Source organism: Myotis nattereri, assembly GCF_964212035.1.
Source record: "Myotis nattereri genome assembly, chromosome: 4".
Lineage (NCBI taxonomy): Eukaryota > Metazoa > Chordata > Mammalia > Chiroptera > Vespertilionidae > Myotis > Myotis nattereri.
The window spans coordinates 86,859,388-86,879,045 of NC_138079.1; the positions used below are offsets into that span (position 1 = coordinate 86,859,388).

At 46.5% G+C, this 19,658-nt stretch overlaps 1 protein-coding gene across 2 annotated transcripts in view; it reads right to left on the minus strand.

Annotated features, from left to right (window-relative positions):
* CALN1 (calneuron 1) overlaps positions 1–19,658 on the minus strand; it is a 419,388-nt gene that overhangs the window by 13,034 nt on the left and 386,696 nt on the right. For both annotated transcript variants that reach the window (XM_081090572.1, XM_081090573.1), the window contains exon 5: positions 616–772. In XM_081090572.1, the coding sequence (XP_080946698.1) occupies positions 616–772 (157 nt within the window). The remainder of the gene's footprint in view (positions 1–615; positions 773–19,658) is intronic.

Consider the following 19,658-nt stretch of genomic DNA (forward strand, 5'->3'; position numbering starts at 1 on the left):
GCCCAAGAAAAATGGCCTGTCAGGGGTCTCTTTCTTGGCCCCAGGGGAACCTATTCTTCTGTAACTACTTCACTAAGTTCACAGGAGTCCTTTCATGAATAGGGTTCTTTTTGGCCAGTGCATTCGGGGAGCACAGCATAGAGGCATTCCATTTCTAAAGATCCTGAGAAGGAGGCGTAATTATCTTGATGTTCATAGATGAGGAAACACACTCAGAGAAGGCACACTCCTTGCCCAAGTCACACAATTAGCCACGGAAATTGATCTAGATTTACTGACAGCCTAAACAGGCCTTTCCACCACCCCGTGTAGCCCCACTAAGTCAAGGCAAACACCACAAAGCCACATATCTGGTCACAGACCACAGAGAGTCACTGGAGGAAGGACAGGGCCAATGGAGGTTTTGTAAAAATGCAGAGTTTGGGGAAAATATTGAAGAAAAAAAGGAACCAATTGCATCTTTACCAAAAGGATCTTTTAACCTCAGTCCTGGATTCATGGCTTTGGCACAAGGCCATTCCAGCCCAGAAGACAGTCAACACATTTTTCATACAGAGGATGTGAAGGCGTTAGCCCATCCCAGATCAGGGAGAAAGCAGAAACAGGGGTACCTACCTCCTTCAAACTCTGTCTGGCAGTTCCCCGAGGTATCGTTCAGGCTCTCCTCCTCGTTGATGATGATGTTTTCAATGTCCTTCATTGTCAAGTGGTCCCGGAAGGCATGATAAAGGATGTGCTTCAGCTCTTCCAGAGTTATCCTTTGCATGTCAAACTGTGAAGATAAAGAGGAGTAAGAGGCGCTTGAGCACATGGGGGTGAGAACTCTGTTTGGGGCATGACCTTTAACCCCTTTTATAGAAACTTGTCCCAGCTTTTCGGAACATCAGATGAGCAGTTCTCCATCACGTTCAGCTCCAAGCATACTTGTGAACTTATTGGGAAGACCGTGTGTGCACAACATATCCCCCTCCACTGAGACTCTTGGAGAAAAAAATGCCACCTGCTAGTTGAGTTTCCTACTCATCCAGCCATCTGCTGTCACCCCTGTATACTTGGGGGTTGTGTCCTACTTCAGACAATGCATATGTCTCTAAAAATTTTATGATCTCCTCAGAAGCCAGCAATTCCCAGCTTGCTATAAGCACGTATCTCGTTCTAACAAGATAAAATGCAAGTTCAAAGCCGTGTTTATGAGGAAGAGCAGCTGAAGGGAGGTGCAGCATTCCTGGCTATGCTCTGCCCCTCCTGGTGACAGCATTATGCTTTCCCACTGCATCTCCATCAGGCTCAGTTCTGTCACTTTCTTAGCCAGTGAAATGTCAGTAGAAGTCACACATGCCACCGTCCATTGAGGGCTTTAAGAGCCCTTGTGTGATTATATCATTTGTTCTTTTCCTTCTGCCATGAGAACAGCATGCCCTAGGTAGGGCCTGTACCTCTGACTGAGTCCTAGAATGAGGATACAGTGGAAAATCCCTGCAGATATCCCCTAAAAGAAAAAAATAATGTAAGAAATGCCCTTTTTTGCCTAACTGGTGTGGCTCAGTAGTTGAGTGTTGACCTATGAACCAGGTGGTCATGGTTCAATTCCCAGTCAGGACACATGCCCGGGTTGTGGCTTGATCCCCAGTGGGATCAGCAGATTGATGCTTCTTTCTCATCATTGTTGTTTCTTTCTCTCCCTTCCTCTCTGAAATCAATAAAAATATTAAAAAAAAAGAAATGCCCTTTTTGTTATTAGCCATAGAGACTTTGGCTTCTTTACTACCATAGCATAACGTGCTTTAAGTAAACAATACAGAAATTATTATGTAGAAATGACAGACTACCATTACAAAAATTCTAAAGTATGATGTATGGCTTCCAGGGCCAGGCAGTGGGAAATGAGAAAACTATTATTGGAGGCTCAAAAGAAAATCACCTTTCTTATGCAGTAGCAAAACACTTGGTAACATCATTGCCTGTGGTAACTTGTAGGACAGATCCCTATTGAATGGTTTTGTGGCTTCGGGGAAAAAGTGTGGGAAACAGCACTCTGGTTGCAAATGGTTGCATCTGACAGGGTGCTACAAGAAAGAGATGAGCTCAGAAAAGAATTGATTGGTTTGCAAGCCAGGACGAGACACAACTCAGAAATTCCTGGACTTGCAGGAAAGATAATAGTTATTTCTCACCTCCAACTGGGAAGAGAGAAAATGGAGAAATGCTTTAAATAACAACACAGGCCTATTAAAACAAATCCAAGTGTCGCTTGTCAAAACCTCTGAATGTGTGAGGTGATTCTCCCAGGAAGCTGGCTGTTAAGTTTAGAGAGAAGCGTGTCTCAAAGATAATTGTGGACGTGGCTATAAGTATAAACCAATTGGAATCAAATAGATAAAAAGGTGATTAAGTTTTGGAGAGAGTTGTACTGGCCAAGAGCCAATGGCCTAGAATTAAAAGACTCTATAACCCTAATATCTGTGGGCCCCCAACCTTCTATGGGCATACGCACTATGAGGAGAAGCTATATAGACCCCAGGGAGGACACAACTTCCAATGCCCTCATTAGATGAGTATAGGGAGTGGAAAAGGCTGGATCCCCCACATGGTGAAGCTGGGCATTATGCTTGAAATCATGAGTAAATTTCAGGATGCCGAATGAGGGTTTAATAAACTGGTGAATATAATAGAATCAGGGAGTGGACTGTCAATTCTTGGGGGGAGACTGGACAAAAATCGTACACCTATGGGTGAGGACAGTGAGGGAGGGGGGTAAGGGCAGAGGGTGGGGTGGGAACCGGGTGGAGGGGAGCTATGGGGGAAAAAAGGAGGAACAACTGTAATAATCTGAACAATAAAGATTTAATTTAAAAAAAAGAATATTCCTCGCCCCAAGGTCTGTCCAACAGGATTTCAGAATTGCTGAGTCTTAGACTGCTACATAGCTCGCATATTTATTTTATTTTATTTTTTAGTTCACATGTCTCTAAGAGAAGCCACACCCACATTTGCTGTATCTCCTGGGATTCTAGATCTCAAGTCTGATGTTATAATTGGATGGGACTTTTAGGGTGTCTCCCTTGGGGAGGGGATGAGTATATTTTGTAGCTGAAGGGAAGGAAATGACCTCATCAGGTCTGAGCTTGAGAAAAGTTACCCTTTTCAGGTATCAGGGGCAGGACAACCAGGCTATAGAAATAACAGGTTTAGAAACCCCAATGGGCTATGGGGAGGGAGAGAATTCCCTGTAGGAGAGAAGTTGGCAAGACTTGATGAGTCATCGTGGGTGGAAGGTGAAGGAGAATGAGCCAATTAGGAAGACATCTGGGCTTTAGGTTGAGCTGAATGGCGACAGTGGAAAAACAGGCTTAGAGAGAAAGGTGTCAAGTTAAATTTTGGAGGTGTGCTTTGGCAGTCCCAGAGGGACAGCCCGATAGCACAGCCCAGGAAGCAGTGGGATGTACAGATATGGGCTAATGATACAGCTTTGGAAGTCATCAGAAAGGATGACAACATCGAGGAAGTGAGAAAAACCACTGGAAGGACATCAAGATAACCAGAGGGCAGCCTCCATCCAGAACGGGCAGAGTGTGAGTGGTACTGTGGTTTATCATAGATACTTTGGTTCCATCCAGGGTTCCTGGCTCTCAGCTCCCCAAACCCTTGGAATCTCCTAAGTGTTAAGTGCAATGGGAACACCTTTTGTTATAGTTGGTCTCTTGTCTTCAGTTCCTGAAATCACTTCAGAGCTACACATGGATGTCTGGTTATAGCCTCTTTCAATTCCAACTCAGTTGATGTGGATGAGGTGACTTTGGAAAGCCCCTAGAGATGGGGATGCTGGTTGCCAGGGGAACCAGCCGTGAACAGAGGGCTGAAACTCACAGTCTCATCCCCTGACTTCCTGGGAGGGGAGAGGGGCTGGAGACTGAGCTCGGTCACCATGGCCAGTGACGTCATCAGTCCTGCCCATGTCATGAAGGCTCCATGCAAACCCCAAAGGACAGGTTCAGAGAGCTGAGGTTAGTGAACCAGAACCCTTACTTCCACGTGTCACCACGCCGGGCCCCAAACTCCACAAAGACACAAGCTCCCCGGGCATCTCTTCACCTGGATGTTGATTTGTACCCTTTAATGTTCTTTGTAATAAACCAGTAGTCTAGTGAGGATTCTGGCTTTCTAAGTTCTGCGAGTCACTCTAGCAAATTAATCGAACCCAAGGAGGGGATGGTGGGAACCTCGGGTTGACAGGCATACCTCAGAAATATTGCAGGTTCTGTTCCAGGCACCACAGTAAAGCAAATACCACAAGGAAGTAATTTTTTGTTGTTGTTTCTCAGTGCATGTAAAAGTTATGTTTACACTATACTGTAGTCTATTAAATGTGCAATAACATTATATCTAAAAAGACAATGTACTCACCTTAATTAAAAATACTTTATTGCTAAAAAATTCTAAGTATCATTTGAGCCTTAAGCCTCAGGAACCAGCCTGTGCTAGCTTCGGGCTTCTCTTCTGCAGCGTCCTCACCTCTCCGGGGCTGCAGAGAATTGAAGAGCAGGGCGGGCCTGGCTCTGGCCTAGGCTTTGGCTTAGGGAATGTTGTGGCTGGTTTGCTCTTCTGTCCAGACCACTGAAACCTCCACCCTATCAGCAATAGGCCTGTTCTTATCATTTGCGTATTAACTAGAATAATGCTGCTTTTCATTTCCTTCAAGAACTTTCCTTTCGCATTCGCCACTTGGCTAACCGTTTGCCACAGAAGCCTAGCTTTTGGCCTGTCTCAGCTGTCCACATGCCTTCCAACTAAGCTTAATCATTTCTAGTTTTTTTAGGTTCTTGTTAATCCTCACCAGAGGATAGTTTCTCCATTGATTTTTTTTTTTTTTTGAGAGAGAGAGTGGAAGCGGGGGTAGGGGGTGGGGAGAGAAAGAGGTGAGAAAGAAATATCGATTGATTGCCTCCCACACACGCCTGACTGACTGGGGCACTGGATTGAACCCACAATTCAGGTACATGCTCTTGAATTGAACCTGTGACCTTTCCCTGTATGGGCTGAGGCTCCAACCACTAAGCACACCGGCTAGGGCCCTTTCTAGCTTTTAAAGTGAGAGACAGGCGACTCTTCCTTTTGTGACAAGCAGTAAGCCAGGACAAGTGGAACAGGGACACTGGGAAAGAGAGCGGAACAAACAGGCAGAGCAATTCATAGCAGATACAGAAGGCACCTCCCTAGAGGTAACATCTAGGCTTCAGTTGTATTTCAGCTCCAGGCCCAGAAAAAGCAGCAAAACCAGGTGGGCTATATCAGGACCAGCTGCAATGACTAATGAATGACCCCCCTGCCCTGGTGCTGACCAATCAGTGGAGACCTCCCCTAAGATTCCTGCCTGCAAGAGAAAGATAAAGCCTGTCTCCAAGGCCCCCTTTCTTCTGACTTTCTAGAGAGCCAGAGCAGCCCCACCTAGGCTCTCTCCTGTTGGTCTTCTATCCTAGCCCTTCCTTGTGTCACTGTCCGCAGCTTTAATAAACATACTCTCAAAATCACCTGCACTTATGTTGTGAAATCTTTCCTGCATGAAGTCAGGAACCCACGCACTACCAGCTGGCCGGAGGCAGACCCCCTCCTGCCCAGTCCCTTTCTGGTAACACTCTCACTTGAACACTTGGAGGCCACTGGAGGGTTATGAACCAGCCTAATTTAAATGTTGTTGTGTCTCAGGGAATAGAGGGGCCCCAGGAGAGGGGGAGAGAGACAGGGAAAGGGCTGCTCGGTGCCACAGTCAGAACACACGATACTTATCAATCAACGTCACTGTCATATGGGTGCACGTTATGGTGCCCATAACACATATAACCATCATCATCATCAAAAGTGTGAAATATTGTAAGAATTAGCAACACATGACACAGAGCCATGAAATGAGCAAATTGCTACTGGAAAAATGGTGCCGATAGACTTGCTCAATGCAGGGTGGCCGCAAACCTTCAATTTGTAAAAAATGCAATATCAGGACACACCATAAACAAAGCACAGCAGCTGCCTGTAGAGCCACTCATTCAGAAGCACAGGGAGCAGCCGGGACCTGTGATGGGCAGCTGAATGAAGGGCAGTCCTTTTTCTTTTTAAACATTTTTAAAAATCCTCACAGAGGATATCTTTTTCTATTGATTTCTAGAGAGAGTGGAAGGGAGGGAGGAGAAGTGGGGAGAGAAAGAGAGAGAGAGAAACATTGATGTGAGAGAGACACATTGATTGGTTGCCTCACACACGTGCTCCTACCAGGGCTAGGGAACTTGCAAACTTGCAACCGAGGTATGTGCCCTTGACTGGGAATCGAACCTGGGACCCTTAGGTCTGCAGGCTGATGCTCTAACCACTGAGCACACTGGCCAGGGCATGAAGGGCCGTCTTGTGGGACTGAGTGCTTCTGGACTCTGATCCTGTCCTCGATTAACAGTGGCAGAACTGAGTTGCAGTAGAGGGCTCCTAGCATGTGTTGGAGAATTGCCTGGTGTCGAGTAAAACCCCACACATTGGAATTGGGTGCAGAACCACAGGGTGCCTCTTATCAGTATACAAAATCAGTCATTAAAAATATTTAAGGGCCTTCTGTTAAAAAAATAACCAATTTTTATATCAATAAGGCTATGTTTATTTTCTTCCCGTGTGGAATTTCTTCTAAATGCTTGTCTCCCTTTGTCTTTTAAACTGATTGTGTTACATTAAACACATCTCTTTAAAAAGGTACGTCTCCTATAAAGAGAATGAAGTTGAATTATTAGAAAATCTAATTGGGGTTTTTTTTTGCCTTCCAGTGGTGGAGTCTAACTACATTTTCATATATTGTTTTAAACATGTTGGGCTGTACTTTTGTTATTCCATCTCCGGCTTTCTAGTCTTTGGTTCCTTATTTAAAAACAAAACTAAACTAAATAAAACCTACGGTTGTCCTAGTTTTGATTATACTGGTGGATATCTTCCCATTTAGTAAATACATTACTTAAGCCATATTTTCTTGTATTATCAAATTCAAGAAATTAAATTGTATTTTCTCATCTTTCCTTGTGTGACAAGAAAATGTGTGTGTGTATATATATATATATATATATATATATATACACACATATACATACATACCTTACTTTCCTGCCTCTTACCTGACACATTACAGTCTTTGGAAGTTTAATGTGAGGCTTATTATGACACATTTTCTACTCTTTGCACCTTTTCTTAGAATGGTACTTGGCTTCTGCATTTAATTTTGTAACACAATTTTTAACGGCTACTGCTACTTCATTATATTTAATTGGTTTCAATGCTCACTTCCATTTGTGTATGACCATCCCAACCAAGTACCTGGCTCTCATCCAAATAACTGATGAAAAACGTGTAACAGTAGTTTGATAATGAACCATTTGTGGACATTGCATTGCCTGACTTCTAATAACCGATAAAACTTCCCCCTTCTCCCAGGACAGATGCTTAGCTTGGCTTACAATTCTAGAGCAGCGCCCAATTCCCTCTGCACCGTCTCCAGTTCTTCCGTTGTTTAATGTGGGAGAAGCAAGGAGGTTGGATGTTGGCCGAGGTTTTTACTTTGAAGATCATTCCTTTTTGCTTCTTGAACACTCGGAAGAGTATTTCTTTTTCCACGAAATTTTAAAACATGCTTCCCATGCTACGTTAAGGTAGATGTTTTGCATTAATCTTGGCTGGAGTTTCTTGTGAGGGGTCTTTTAATATTTACACCCATATCATTTTCTGCCTCCTGACCGTTTGCTGAAACCACTCCGGTTATTGTCTTTGTCCTGTTCTATCGAATAGGCTCCTTTCTCAGGAACACAAATCAGTCTTAATTGGATTTCTATTCCTGGAATCCCTGTTCTTCATCTTTCCTCTAACGACGTTCATCTCTTTGTTTTGTATTTCATATCGCCAATGTCCTGCCCTGCTAATTCTGCTCCCACTCTCTCCGGGAGAGATGTTCCTTCTACAGCTCCAGGTTGGCTCCTTCCATGCACTTACTGTTTCAGTCCCTTCCCTTTGTGCCCCCAACTGTTGCAGCTGCTGCTTAAAAACAATTCCAAATCTCTTGCATTGCTTTCAAAGATTAAAATATTAAAGAACATCAAGCAGGCGTCTTCTGCAGGTCTCGCCCGATTCCCTCTTCAGAGCTGTGCTCCCCACGGCATCCCTCTTCCTGGGGCCGGGCTAGGGTGCAATGAACCCACCTTCACAGTGGCTGCCACTTGTGTTTATGTGTATGTGAGCGAGAAGTGGACGGCCCAAATGCAGGGCTTGCAAAGGAGAGAGCGGGTGGGCTGGTCTTGGCCCTCCGCGCACAGCTGGTTGGGGAATTTGTGGGTCAGCAGGAGCGGTGCACACCCGTGAGCTCCCCGCTCAGTTCCTCAGGTGCTGCCTTGCGGATACAGAGGCTCTTGCTCGGGTTCCCCGAAGGTTTATCCTGGAACTCCAGCACGGAGGTGGGTGGTGCTCAGGTGTGTCCCTGGACCCGCAGCACCTGGACACTGGTTGGAAATGCAGTTTCTCCAACCCACCCCAGACCAGCTGAGTCAGACACTCTGGGGGTGGGTCCCCGCAGCCAGCACCTAACAAGCTTTCAGGGGGTTCCGCCGTTCACTTGGGTTTGCAGAAGCACATGAAGTTCTGGTACAGAAAGGAGACCCTTCTCCCAGTGCATGTACACCCAGCCCCTGGCTGTCCCTGACGGCGACAAAAAGCCCCAGGCCTTCCTGCTCCGCTGTCGCCTCCTAGTTATGCTGGGAATTGCAGTCTCTATATAGGTGTGCAGACAGGGGATGGGACACAGGACAGACAGCACTGCGGCTCTGACAGGCAAAAACCATTCTCTCAGGCCCCGTCTGTTTCCTCTTCCCAGCAGCCACTGCGACCAGGAATGGGGTGCAAACTGGGGAGGTGAGCCAGAGGATGCCCCTGCCTTTGTGGGGTCCTCTGTCCTGGTCTGACTCCCAGGGAGGAGCATGCCAGCCACCCCCTCAGCCCCTCCTCCCCAGTCCAGGGGCCTCTCTAAGGGCACCCTTAGTGCCTGGGGCTTCCCAGAATGCTAACTGTTCCTCCCACCAGGAGTTACTTGTCTGTTTATCGGCCTCCACCAGTGATGATGAGCCCTGGGAGGGTGCGCTGTGCCTGACAGTCCGCCACAGAGCCGCCCCAACCTGCGCGAAGGCCTGGAGGAGGCCCTGCGCAAGGGGACGTGCCACGCTCAGATTCTCTGCCATTTCAAGGTGGAAGAGCAGGGTAATTGAATGTGTTTCCTGCTGAGAGAGGAACCTCAGGGTGCCTGAGACTCCAGTCCAGACGGGAATTTTGATAAGATGAAATGCGGCCGCTGGAAGGCCGAGCTCTGAGTTCTCTGCTCTGCGGGCGCTGGATCTGCCTGGCCTCTGCCTCCAGGCTCAGACCCACCTCACGCAGGGACCCGCATGGCTGGGGGCCACGTCTTCCCCCACCAGATTTTAGATGAATCCAAACTCCATGCAACTTTCTCCAAAAGTGTGGAATTAATTTCATGGCAGATTTTCTCTGGAGAGAAGGATGGGCTGCGTGAGCTCGGGTACACTGCCCACCTCTATTCCCTTCTCTGTCCATCTATCAAAGACATCCTCCTACTCAGGGAGCAGTGCCTGGTGATCCGTGGGCCAGAGCTGCTCAGCTAGTGGAATTGGTTACATTTGCCACCGTAGGAACCCCTGTTGTCGGGGGCATCTGGACAGCACCTGGGGCAGCCAGAGTCCCATCCACGTGGCTGGGCACCCTCATCCATTTATCTCGGTGCAGCATAAAAACACATTTTCTAAGAGTGCACAAGCACCAATGTGGCAAGATCACACAGAGCCTTAGGTCTACAGAATTTCCTGCCTGCGTCCTCCCTACACCACGGGCCACACAGCCTCATCTCCCTAATAACCAGCCCCCCAAACGGTGAGTCCTGCCACCAGCTTGCCAGTGGTATCTGGATGTGAGGTATGAGCAACACCAGCATAACCACAGAGACTTCCAGAGTCCGCCCTGGCCCCAAGACCTTCCCCACAGGAGGAGTTGAACAGTGAGACTGGAACGCAAGGCTGTGAGGCCCTCCCTGCCACGAACAAAAGGCAGACACACTGTGGCCTTGGGCAAGGTGAGCAGGAAGGGAAAGGAATGGGAGGTTGGGAACAGTTCTGAAAGCAACAGCAAGTGCCAGCTGTGATGACTCCATCTGGACTCTGGTATGTGCCCCTGACATATTGTGGGGACACGAGGAGAGAGGGAGAGTGAGGCCCTGCAAGGAATGAGTTCAGGTTGGCACAGGGACCAGGTCATAAAAGTGGCTCAGCCTCTGCAAACACCCCCTAGCATTCAGGGATGCTCAGGAGAATGCGAAAACATACCATCACACCAAATTAAGATTGAACACCTACTGGCGGCCACCACCTGGAAGAAAATACCCACTAACCGCAGGACGTGCAGCGCAGACAGTGTGGCGGGGCATTGCTATCACCGATAAGGGTTTAATCTCCAACATTTTTAGGGAACTCATACAACTTAACAAAACGAAGATAAAAAATCCAATCAAAAAATGGGCATAGTACCTAAATAGACACTTTTTAAAAGAGGACATTCAGAAAGGCAAGAGACAGATGAAAACATGCTCAAAGTCACTAATCATCTGAGAGATGCAAATCAAAACAACAATGAGGTACCATCTCACACCTGTCAGACTGGCTATCATCAACTAATCAACAAATGACAAGTGCTGGAGAGGATGCGGAGAAAAGGGAACACTCGTGCACTGCTGGTGGGAATGCAGACTGGTGCAGCCACTATGGAAGACAGTATGGAGTTTCCTCAAAAAGTTAAAAATGGAACTCCCATTTGACCCAGTTATCCAACTTCTAGGAATATATCCCAAGAAACACCAATCAGAAAGGATATATGCATCCCTATGTTCATAGCAGCACAATTTACCGTAGCTAAGATTTGGAAACAACCTAAGTGCCCATCAGCAGATGAGTAGATTAGAAAACTGTAGTACATCTACACAGTGGAATACTATGCTGCTGTAAAAGAGAAGGAATTCTTTTCATTTGCAACAGCATGGATGGAACTGGAGAGCATTATGCTAAGTGAAATAAGCCAGTCAATGAAAGAAAAATACCACATGATCTCACTCATTTATGGATAATAAAGACCATTATAAACTGATGAACAAAAATAGATACAGAGGCAGAGTAGCATCGAACAGATTGTCAAACTATAGCAGAAGGCCGGGGAGGGTTGGGGGGCGGGAGTGGGTAAGAGATCAACCGAAGGACTTGTATGCATGCATATAAGCATAACCAATGGACACAAGACACTGGGGGGTAGGGGAGGCCGGGGGAATGTCAAAGGGAGGGGGGAGGAGACATATGTAATACTCTTTATAATACTTCAAGCAATAAAACAAAATTTAAAAATAAAAGAAAGAAAGAAGAAGATTCGCGGATCTGGAGGAAAGCAAGGGGGCACTTGGACCTGCCTGGCTGGCACTCGGGGCAGGTGTCTGTCCCCAGCTCAGACCTCCTGGCCAGCTGCTCCTCTTTCAAAGGCTGCTGACCACAGAGCAGGCTGGAGGGGATGCAGAAAAGGCCCCTGTCCTCCTTGCCCACTCCATGCATCTTACCACGTGTGGCCTCTAGCTGGCCCTGATGTGCATACTGACTGGGGCCACTTTGACTCTCAGTGGCTTCTGCCTGGTCACAGAACCCAGGCTCCATGCTACAGTATGGGAAAGACAGCGCCTTTCTAGACGAAGGCCTGTAGATGCAGAGTGCTTGTGTGGGAGCTGTGCCCAGGGAGGGTCCTCAGACTGCAGGTCTGAGGAGGGATGCCCACCAGGACTGGACTATTTGGGTGCCAAATGCCTACTTTTCAGCCAGAAGGTCTGGTAGCAGGTGGGAGGGGAGGCAAGGAGAGCTTCCTCTGTGCCAGGCGCAGCCTCATTTAAGCCTCACAGTGGTCACTGCGGTGAGGGGTGGAGTCTACATGATGCCCACTTTACAGATGGGATGCTGGAGCTCAGAGGTTGAGTGATGTAGCTGAAGACCAGCAGCAAGGGAGCGAGAGGCTTGACTTAGCACAGATCGTCCCTGTGTGCATGTCCTGCTTCATCTCTGCAGGGGCCACGTGCTCCGCTGCTCTCATCCGAACTTGGGTTGGAGGAGCGCCTCGCTCTCCACATGCTGTTGAAACGTGCTGTCCACAGAGTCCTGGGCCAGGGAGAGAGCCACGGGCCAACCCAGACCCTGGCTGTGGCTGGGATATTTCTTTCTCTGTATGCTTTTCTTGCATCTGTTCAACAAACACATATTAAGAACCTACTAAGTGCTAGGCGCTGTTCTGGGAGCTGGGAATAGAGCAGAGAATGAGACAGAACATTCTCTGTCCTCCTGGACTTATAGTTGTGGGAGACAAAGTACACAAAGAAACAAGGGAAGCGGAGTCAGATGAGGAGATACATGTGCGGCGGATGGAGCCTGAAGGAGGCTGGGGCGGTCTTGAGCAGGCTGTGTGTTGCAGTTTTAAATGAGCATGTCGGGGAATGTCTCACCCAGAAGGTGCCTTTGGGGCAGAGACGTAAAGGAGGTGAGGGTGGATGGTGTGGATTTTGGGGGTAGGGCATTCCAAACGCAGGGAATGGCGGATGCCAAGGTCTGGAGGCGGGCGCCTGCTTGCTGTTCTGGCTAAGGACAGTGAGCGAGGGCTGCGCTGGGCAGGAGGAGGGTGCACGCAGTTCTACAAGGGTCATGTCTCACCATGAGCCAGCACAGCGTTTCTCCTTTTCAGATGGGATGATCACTGCGCGGCAGTGGAAAATTGAAGGTGTGGTTTCTGAGAACAGGCCAAAGGACAGGCCCATTAGCGGCTCTCTGCTCCTGTTTTCAAGGGCCATCGTGATGGGAGCCTCCACTACCATAAGAATTCACTCGTGCCCAGCCTTCCCCGCAGCCTGCTCTGTGTCCGGGACTGTGAACCTGCGAGGACTCCAGAGAGCAGTCACCTCTGCCCTCCTCAAGTGGGTGTTGTGGGGGCTGAACAACGGCCCCAAAGATGCCCACGTTCTAATCCTGGGAACCAGTAAATCTGTTCCCTTGCAGGGCAAAGGGACTTTGCAGATGTGACTAAATTAAGGACCTTGAGACAGGGAGATTATCCTGATTGTCTGGGTGGGCCCTAAATGTCAGCACAGATCCTTACAAGAGGGAGCCAGGCAAAGCGATGAAGGAAGCAGGGACTGGAGCAGTGGGCCTGCAGCTAGAGGAAGCGGCCCCAGGCCATGGAATACAGGCAGTTTTCAGATTCTGGGAAGGATGAAGAGACCGATTCTCCCCTAAGAGCCTCCAGAACACAGCCCTGCAGACGCCTTGATTTGAGCCACTGAAGCTGATTTCAGACTTCTGACCTTCAAACCTCTAGGGGGCGGGGGTATAATTGTGCAGTTTTAAGCCACAAAGTCTGTGGTGATTTCTTATGGCAGCAATAACACTGTAACACAGGTTTACGTTTGCTTTTGTTGATACAGTAAAGGCATTGTTGCCAGGTCTGGGAAGAACTCATCTCAGCTTTGAGAGTCTGGGCACGGGGTACACTGTGGTTTGCCGGGCAAGGGGGGGGCTCTTACTGGACTGTGTGGTTTTGGGGCAGAGGGTAAATTTTGTGAACATTCCCCTAAAGCGCTGGTTCCTGTGAGACCTGAGCAGATGAGATGTAAGATCCTCACTCATTCTACCCCTGGGCAACGTCTGCAGTCTGTGATGTCTGAGGAGGCAGAAATGGGAGAATAGGAAACAAGCAGGAAGGCACAGGAAAAATATTCACATTCTCACAGCAACTGCTGAGAATAAAAAACATAAGTCCCCCTTGGCCCGACTGTGTGGGTCAGTGATTGAGCATCAACCCATGAAACAAGAGGTCACCATTTAAAGAATGGGTTTCAGGCTTCATCCCCAGTAGGGGGCGTGCAGGAGGCAGCCAATTGATATTTCTCTCTCCCTTCCTTCCTCTCTCTCTAAAAAATCAATAATAACATTTTTTTAAAAAATTCCCCTTTGCACATCTAAAAGGAGGTGCTGACGGCCCCAAGTGGCTCATGTTGATAATGTGAAGCGGCATATTAAGGCAAGCATGAATGACAGGTCTGACTGATGGTGAAAGTGTAATGAAGAAGGAAGCCAGGGTGTGTGTGTGGTGAGTGTGGTGTTTGTCTAAGTTCTTAGTAGGGATAAATTGAGCGAAGGTCCATGACCTTGGTTTCTGTTCCGACACTGTCACCTAGTTGCTGTGTGACCCAGCGCCATCCCCTGATCGGCTGTCCAGTCGCTTCCTGCAGAGGAAGGCTGGCTGCTATGGCAGCGGCGGGGTGATGGGGGCGTGGCGCCTTCCTCTGATTGGCCCGCCTGGTTGCCTCCCACAGAGGGAGGCCAGACTGTGGCTTAGGACATCCCCTGAGGGCTCCCAGACTGTGAGAGGGCGCAGGCCGGGCTGAGGGACCCCCTGCCCCCGAGTGCATGAATTTTCGTGCACCGCGCCTCTAGTGAGATAATAATAGAAAGAACACTTGCCTTATTGACCTCATAGAGATTTTGTGAGTATCAAATAAAATGAGAAGTGTTAAATCTTTTTATAAAAATGCAAGGTAATGCCAATAGAAGGCAATTTTGATCGGCCTATTCATGATGTGATAACCAATTTCGTGTCTGCAGTTAGGCTCATAGGCGCTATCTCTGCTGCAGGCTGGAGACTGAAGTTGGCCGACACAGACTGCTGTCTGAGAACAGTGAGATTTAAGATCCTCATGGCTAGAGCACACCTGCTCTTTCCTCATTTAAAGAATGTCACTTAGGCTTTCAGGATTCTCTTGACAGCTTCCATCTGGTGTCCCTCGAAGCAATAGGAGGAGATGTCATTGCATTGCTTGTCTCACTCTGGAGTGTTCGTGTCACCACGCCCACGACCTCAGACGAGTAAGTCTTAGTGACTCTTTTCAGATAGAGAGGAAAGTCATTTCTGACGGGGTGGGAGAGGAGGTAAAAGCACAAAACAGCAGCAAAGTGCAACTTTAGATAAGGAGATGGAGACCTGCTTGAGCCGAATAAATGAATGAAATTTGGGCTGACCTTGATTCTGCCTGCAAGGACTGTGACCTTTCTAGATACGGGTACTTGTTCTGAAACAAGGTCCCAGAAGCCAAGGTGACCTACTGGGAGCCCTTTGATGACATTCTAGTATGTTTTCATCATAGAGTCCAAATTCTTCAACACAGCTTTCCAAGTTTTTCCATCACCAAGCCTTGCCACCTGTTCTGCCTCATTCCACCCCCTATACCCGACTCCTCCATGTGCTGACCATCCTAACCTCCTCAAAAGCTGCTGCATGCATCAGGTTTTCCTTCATCTTGGGGCTGTTGCCTATTCCTTCTGTCTACAACACTGTTCTCTGACCCATGTCCTCCTCCAACTTCCTCCTTCAGGCCTCAACTTCTCTGACATTCCTCTGGTGAGCCTCTTGAGTTCTCCAAGGTTGAATGCACTTCCCTTCACACGCGATCTATGGATTCCACACATTCCTTTATCACAGCTCTACAACAGTGTATGAAAATTGCCTGCTGACATCTATGTTTTGTACATTAGACCATAAGATCCTTGAGGATAGAGATGTGTCCTGTTGGAAGTTTTAACTCCACAGGACCTAACAAAAGTTAGCCCTAGATCAGTATTTGTTGAATGAAAGTATGAGTGCACATAGTCAGGAGAAATGGGCAAATGCACTGAGATGGATCCCCCATGCCCAAAGAGAAGCACATGGCAAAAGGAAATATGCAACCACATGGGCCATGGTGACACATGAGTGTGGAAGCAAGAAGAGGAATTAAATAAAACTTAGTGACAACTATGAGACTTAAAGAATAGAAAATATGGAATGTAAATGGTTGAGAAAATACAAAAAAGGTAACCCAATAGAAGACAAAGAATCAGAAGAACAAAAATCAAATGGGTCTGGACTGAATGGAGCGTGGAAAATAAATGAGTATATAAAGGTGATAGGAAAGAGTGGTAATGTAGGGCAGTGTGTCCCTTTGATGCTATAGGGATAATAACATGGATGTTAAAAATTAAGAAAACTAGCTTGGCTGGTGTTGCTCAGTGGCTGAACGTCGACCTATGTATGAACCAGGAGGTCACAGTTTGATTCCTGGTCAGGGCACATGCCCAGGTTGCATGCTCAATCCCCAGTAGGGGGCATGCAGGAGGTAGCTGATTGATGACTCTCTCTCTCATCATTGATGTTTCTATCTCTCTCTCTCCTTTTCTCTTCCTCTGTCTGAAATCAATAAAAACTTTGTATTTTTATTTTTAAGAAAACTAAGATACTTTGTTCTGAGAAGTGAAATTAAGGTGGCTATTTTTTCAGAATCCCAAATTAGTTACAATATACTTGACCCAATTTTGGTTCCCAGAGGAAACCACACACAATTCAGAGACTGCCTTCTTTCTCCAGGAAACCAGATAGAAGTCCAAGGTAAGGCCCAGGACCCTCTCTGTTCATGAACCAGATCACAGATGCAAACTGTGTTAAGCCATATGCCCTTTGTTTTAGTAGCTGGAACCCAAATATGGAGTGTGGGAATGTGGTACAGACCTCTTTTAGGAACTGGATCACAAACATGGCACTTGGATACACCACTGACCTTCTGTTTTAGTAACAGGCTACAAACACAACATGTGGTTGAACTGCCTGGTCATCTGTTTAGTAACCAGAGCACTCATCTGGCACTTGGGTAGATCACACATGCTCCTGCTCCCTCACCAAATCGCGAAGGCGGCCTGTGGTCAGCAATCACAACTCTGTTTTAGAAACCAGATCACAAACGCGGCACATGATTAAGCGGTAGAAATTTCCAATTAAGGAACCAGACAACAAACTCAGGCTGTGGCTAAGCTGGAGCCTCGCCCTCTTAATAAGCAGATCACACGTATGGCAGGTGGCGTTGCCTCTCAGCTCACTGATTGAGCACACCGCTGAACTGTGCAATGCTGAGTTTTTAAATTTCAATTATACATCCCAGCCTCAGCTTTTTAAATGTTATTTGTTGCCTGTGAAATGTTATTAGCTAAAGAAAAACAAACATTTTACAAAAAACAAGATAAGGGAGGCCATAAAATCCCCAGCTCCGAATAAGCACTTAAACAGGCAGGCTGCAGTCATGTGGAGGAAGTTAGGAGTCAAGGTGAAGGATTCTGGAAGAAACACACCAACCCCACCAGATGTGGCAATGCGAGGGCACCAGAGCAACAATATTACACCCCCAGGAGATTCCACTTGAAGTTCTTTTGTCGCTGTGGATCATCACATTGACTGAGACCTGGTGTTATCATTTGAAATGTTGCAAAGCAAATATTTGCTCCCTACACTTCTACAGTGACTGGAATATGTTCCTGCCCCGTTGGTGTTGGACTTGCTTTGGTCAATGAGACGCTAATGGGTGTGGCTTGAGCTGAGGTAGTTGGGCATGCCCTCATGGACCAAAGACATCTCAATAAGAACAACTTCCCGCCAGTTTCTGCTGCTTGGGTCCCGAATGAACATACATGGGGCAGACCGCACCCAACTGGCACTAGAAGCAGAGCTTCCCAGCGAAGCCGGACTCAGCTGGCTAACAAATCCATGCACATCCGTATAAGTGCTTCTTGTAACAGGCCACTGAGCTCTGGGGTGATCTGCTGCACAGCATCAGTGTACAACAGTGATTGATTGATATGCCTGGAATTTCCGAGGGCAAGAGTCACCATATGATGAGAGCAGGAAGCAGCATGAAGAAAAAGGCCACACAGCTGGGCGTGGCTCTGAGTGGAGGTTAGGACCAACAGAAAACAAGAGAAGGAAAGCTGACCCCAGGCTCCCTGCCTCTACCTTCATGGACAGGCAGCTCTGCAAGGACAAACTTCTGCTAACAGACCTGCCCTTGTTCCTGGCTCTCTCCATACTGAGACTTGTACTGGTTTATGGAAAATTCTATCCCATTTTTTGTCTTTCTTTATGCAAAAGACGGATGTGCTGGAGGAAATGAACAAACAAACAAAGTTTGCAACCTGGGGAAAGGATTCGAGACATAGAAACTGCAGGAGAACCAAGAACTCTGGTGATTGAAGACAACATAATTTTGAAAAATATGTATAAGAAAGAAAAGTTAACTTTTCATAGCAATTGCATTGTGTTCTCTATCTTTTCATACACACACATATATCTGTTGAGAAGAGAACTAGCTAATATATAAGAAGTAATGTTTTAAACATCTAATCATGCTACAGGAGAAGTGACAACAGAAGCAGTAAAGGACAAAATTTATAGCAGAGAAGGGACTCAGTGATTCAGGTGGCAAGACAAATAGCATTAGCTTTGCCACGCAGAAGGGAAGGATTGCAGGATGAAAAACATATGGGAAGAGGTGATAAATATGAAGAATATAGAACAGAGATATATGGAAAGTCATTATTTCTGAAGAAGAGCCCAAAAGCAGTAGATCAAAAGCAATAATAAAAAAATATATTAAAAAATTTCTGACAATTTATTTCTCCAGATCTTTAGGGCTTACTGTCAACATAATTTGAAAGATGTCAACACTTGGACATATCTTGATGATGTGTTTGAAATGCAAGAATAAAGAAAAAAACTCTCCCAACATCTTGGTATAAAGAAGAGGTTAACCACAGAGTAAGAGATCTAGGCCTTCTTGGGCAAGTCCTGTGCAACTCCAATCTCCAGTGGAGAGATACCACTGAGATTTTAGGGGTAAGGGCTTTTGCTGAAAAATTTGACACCTGGCAGGGTTATGATTCATTGCTATGCAAGAGCCCAGAAAACATAAAATCTGCCACTCTTCCTAAATATATTATTTAAAAGGCACACCAGCCCACTGAGAGATGAGTCAAGAAAAGGGTTCAGGAATGGAGATCACGTGGTATAAGGACTGTATCTGAGAACTGAAACTATGCCAGTCTAGAGCTTAAGATCTATGTTGTACACATGACTATTAAACAAAATGCAACTAAGGTGACTCCTTCTTCAAAGGGAAGACATAATATGAAAAGCCGGTAATTTAACCATAACAAGTTGGATCTATATCCCATACTGCAAAAACAAAGATCAAAAAGTAGGAACAGGAGGGAAGAGAAGGAAGAAAAAGTACTAATTTCTTTATTTAAATGGTGGCAAAGTTCTTATTTAATTGCACTGGTTACTAGATGAATGTTAAATGATAGTTGTGGTAACAGACATATTTATCCCGTTTCTGATTTTAATGGAAATGACTTTAGAGGCTGTAATTGTATTGTCTTTTCTGAGTTTTGTTCTGCAGAAAATAGTTTCAGGAAGTGAAGTGCTCTTCAAGAAAACCAAAAAATAAAATGAAATAAAAAAACGTTTGTTGTAAATATGAATGAGAAATATGGTTTATGATCCCCTGCTCCCCAGAGATGAACAATATTATTAGTAAAAATATTTCTGAGAGGTCTTGTAGTTAATGAGAACAGGTTAACATTTTAAGGCAGGTGTTTAGCAATACTTAATTGGGGAAACCTTTTCTTGGGTCATATTGTAGCAAACATTGAGGTTGT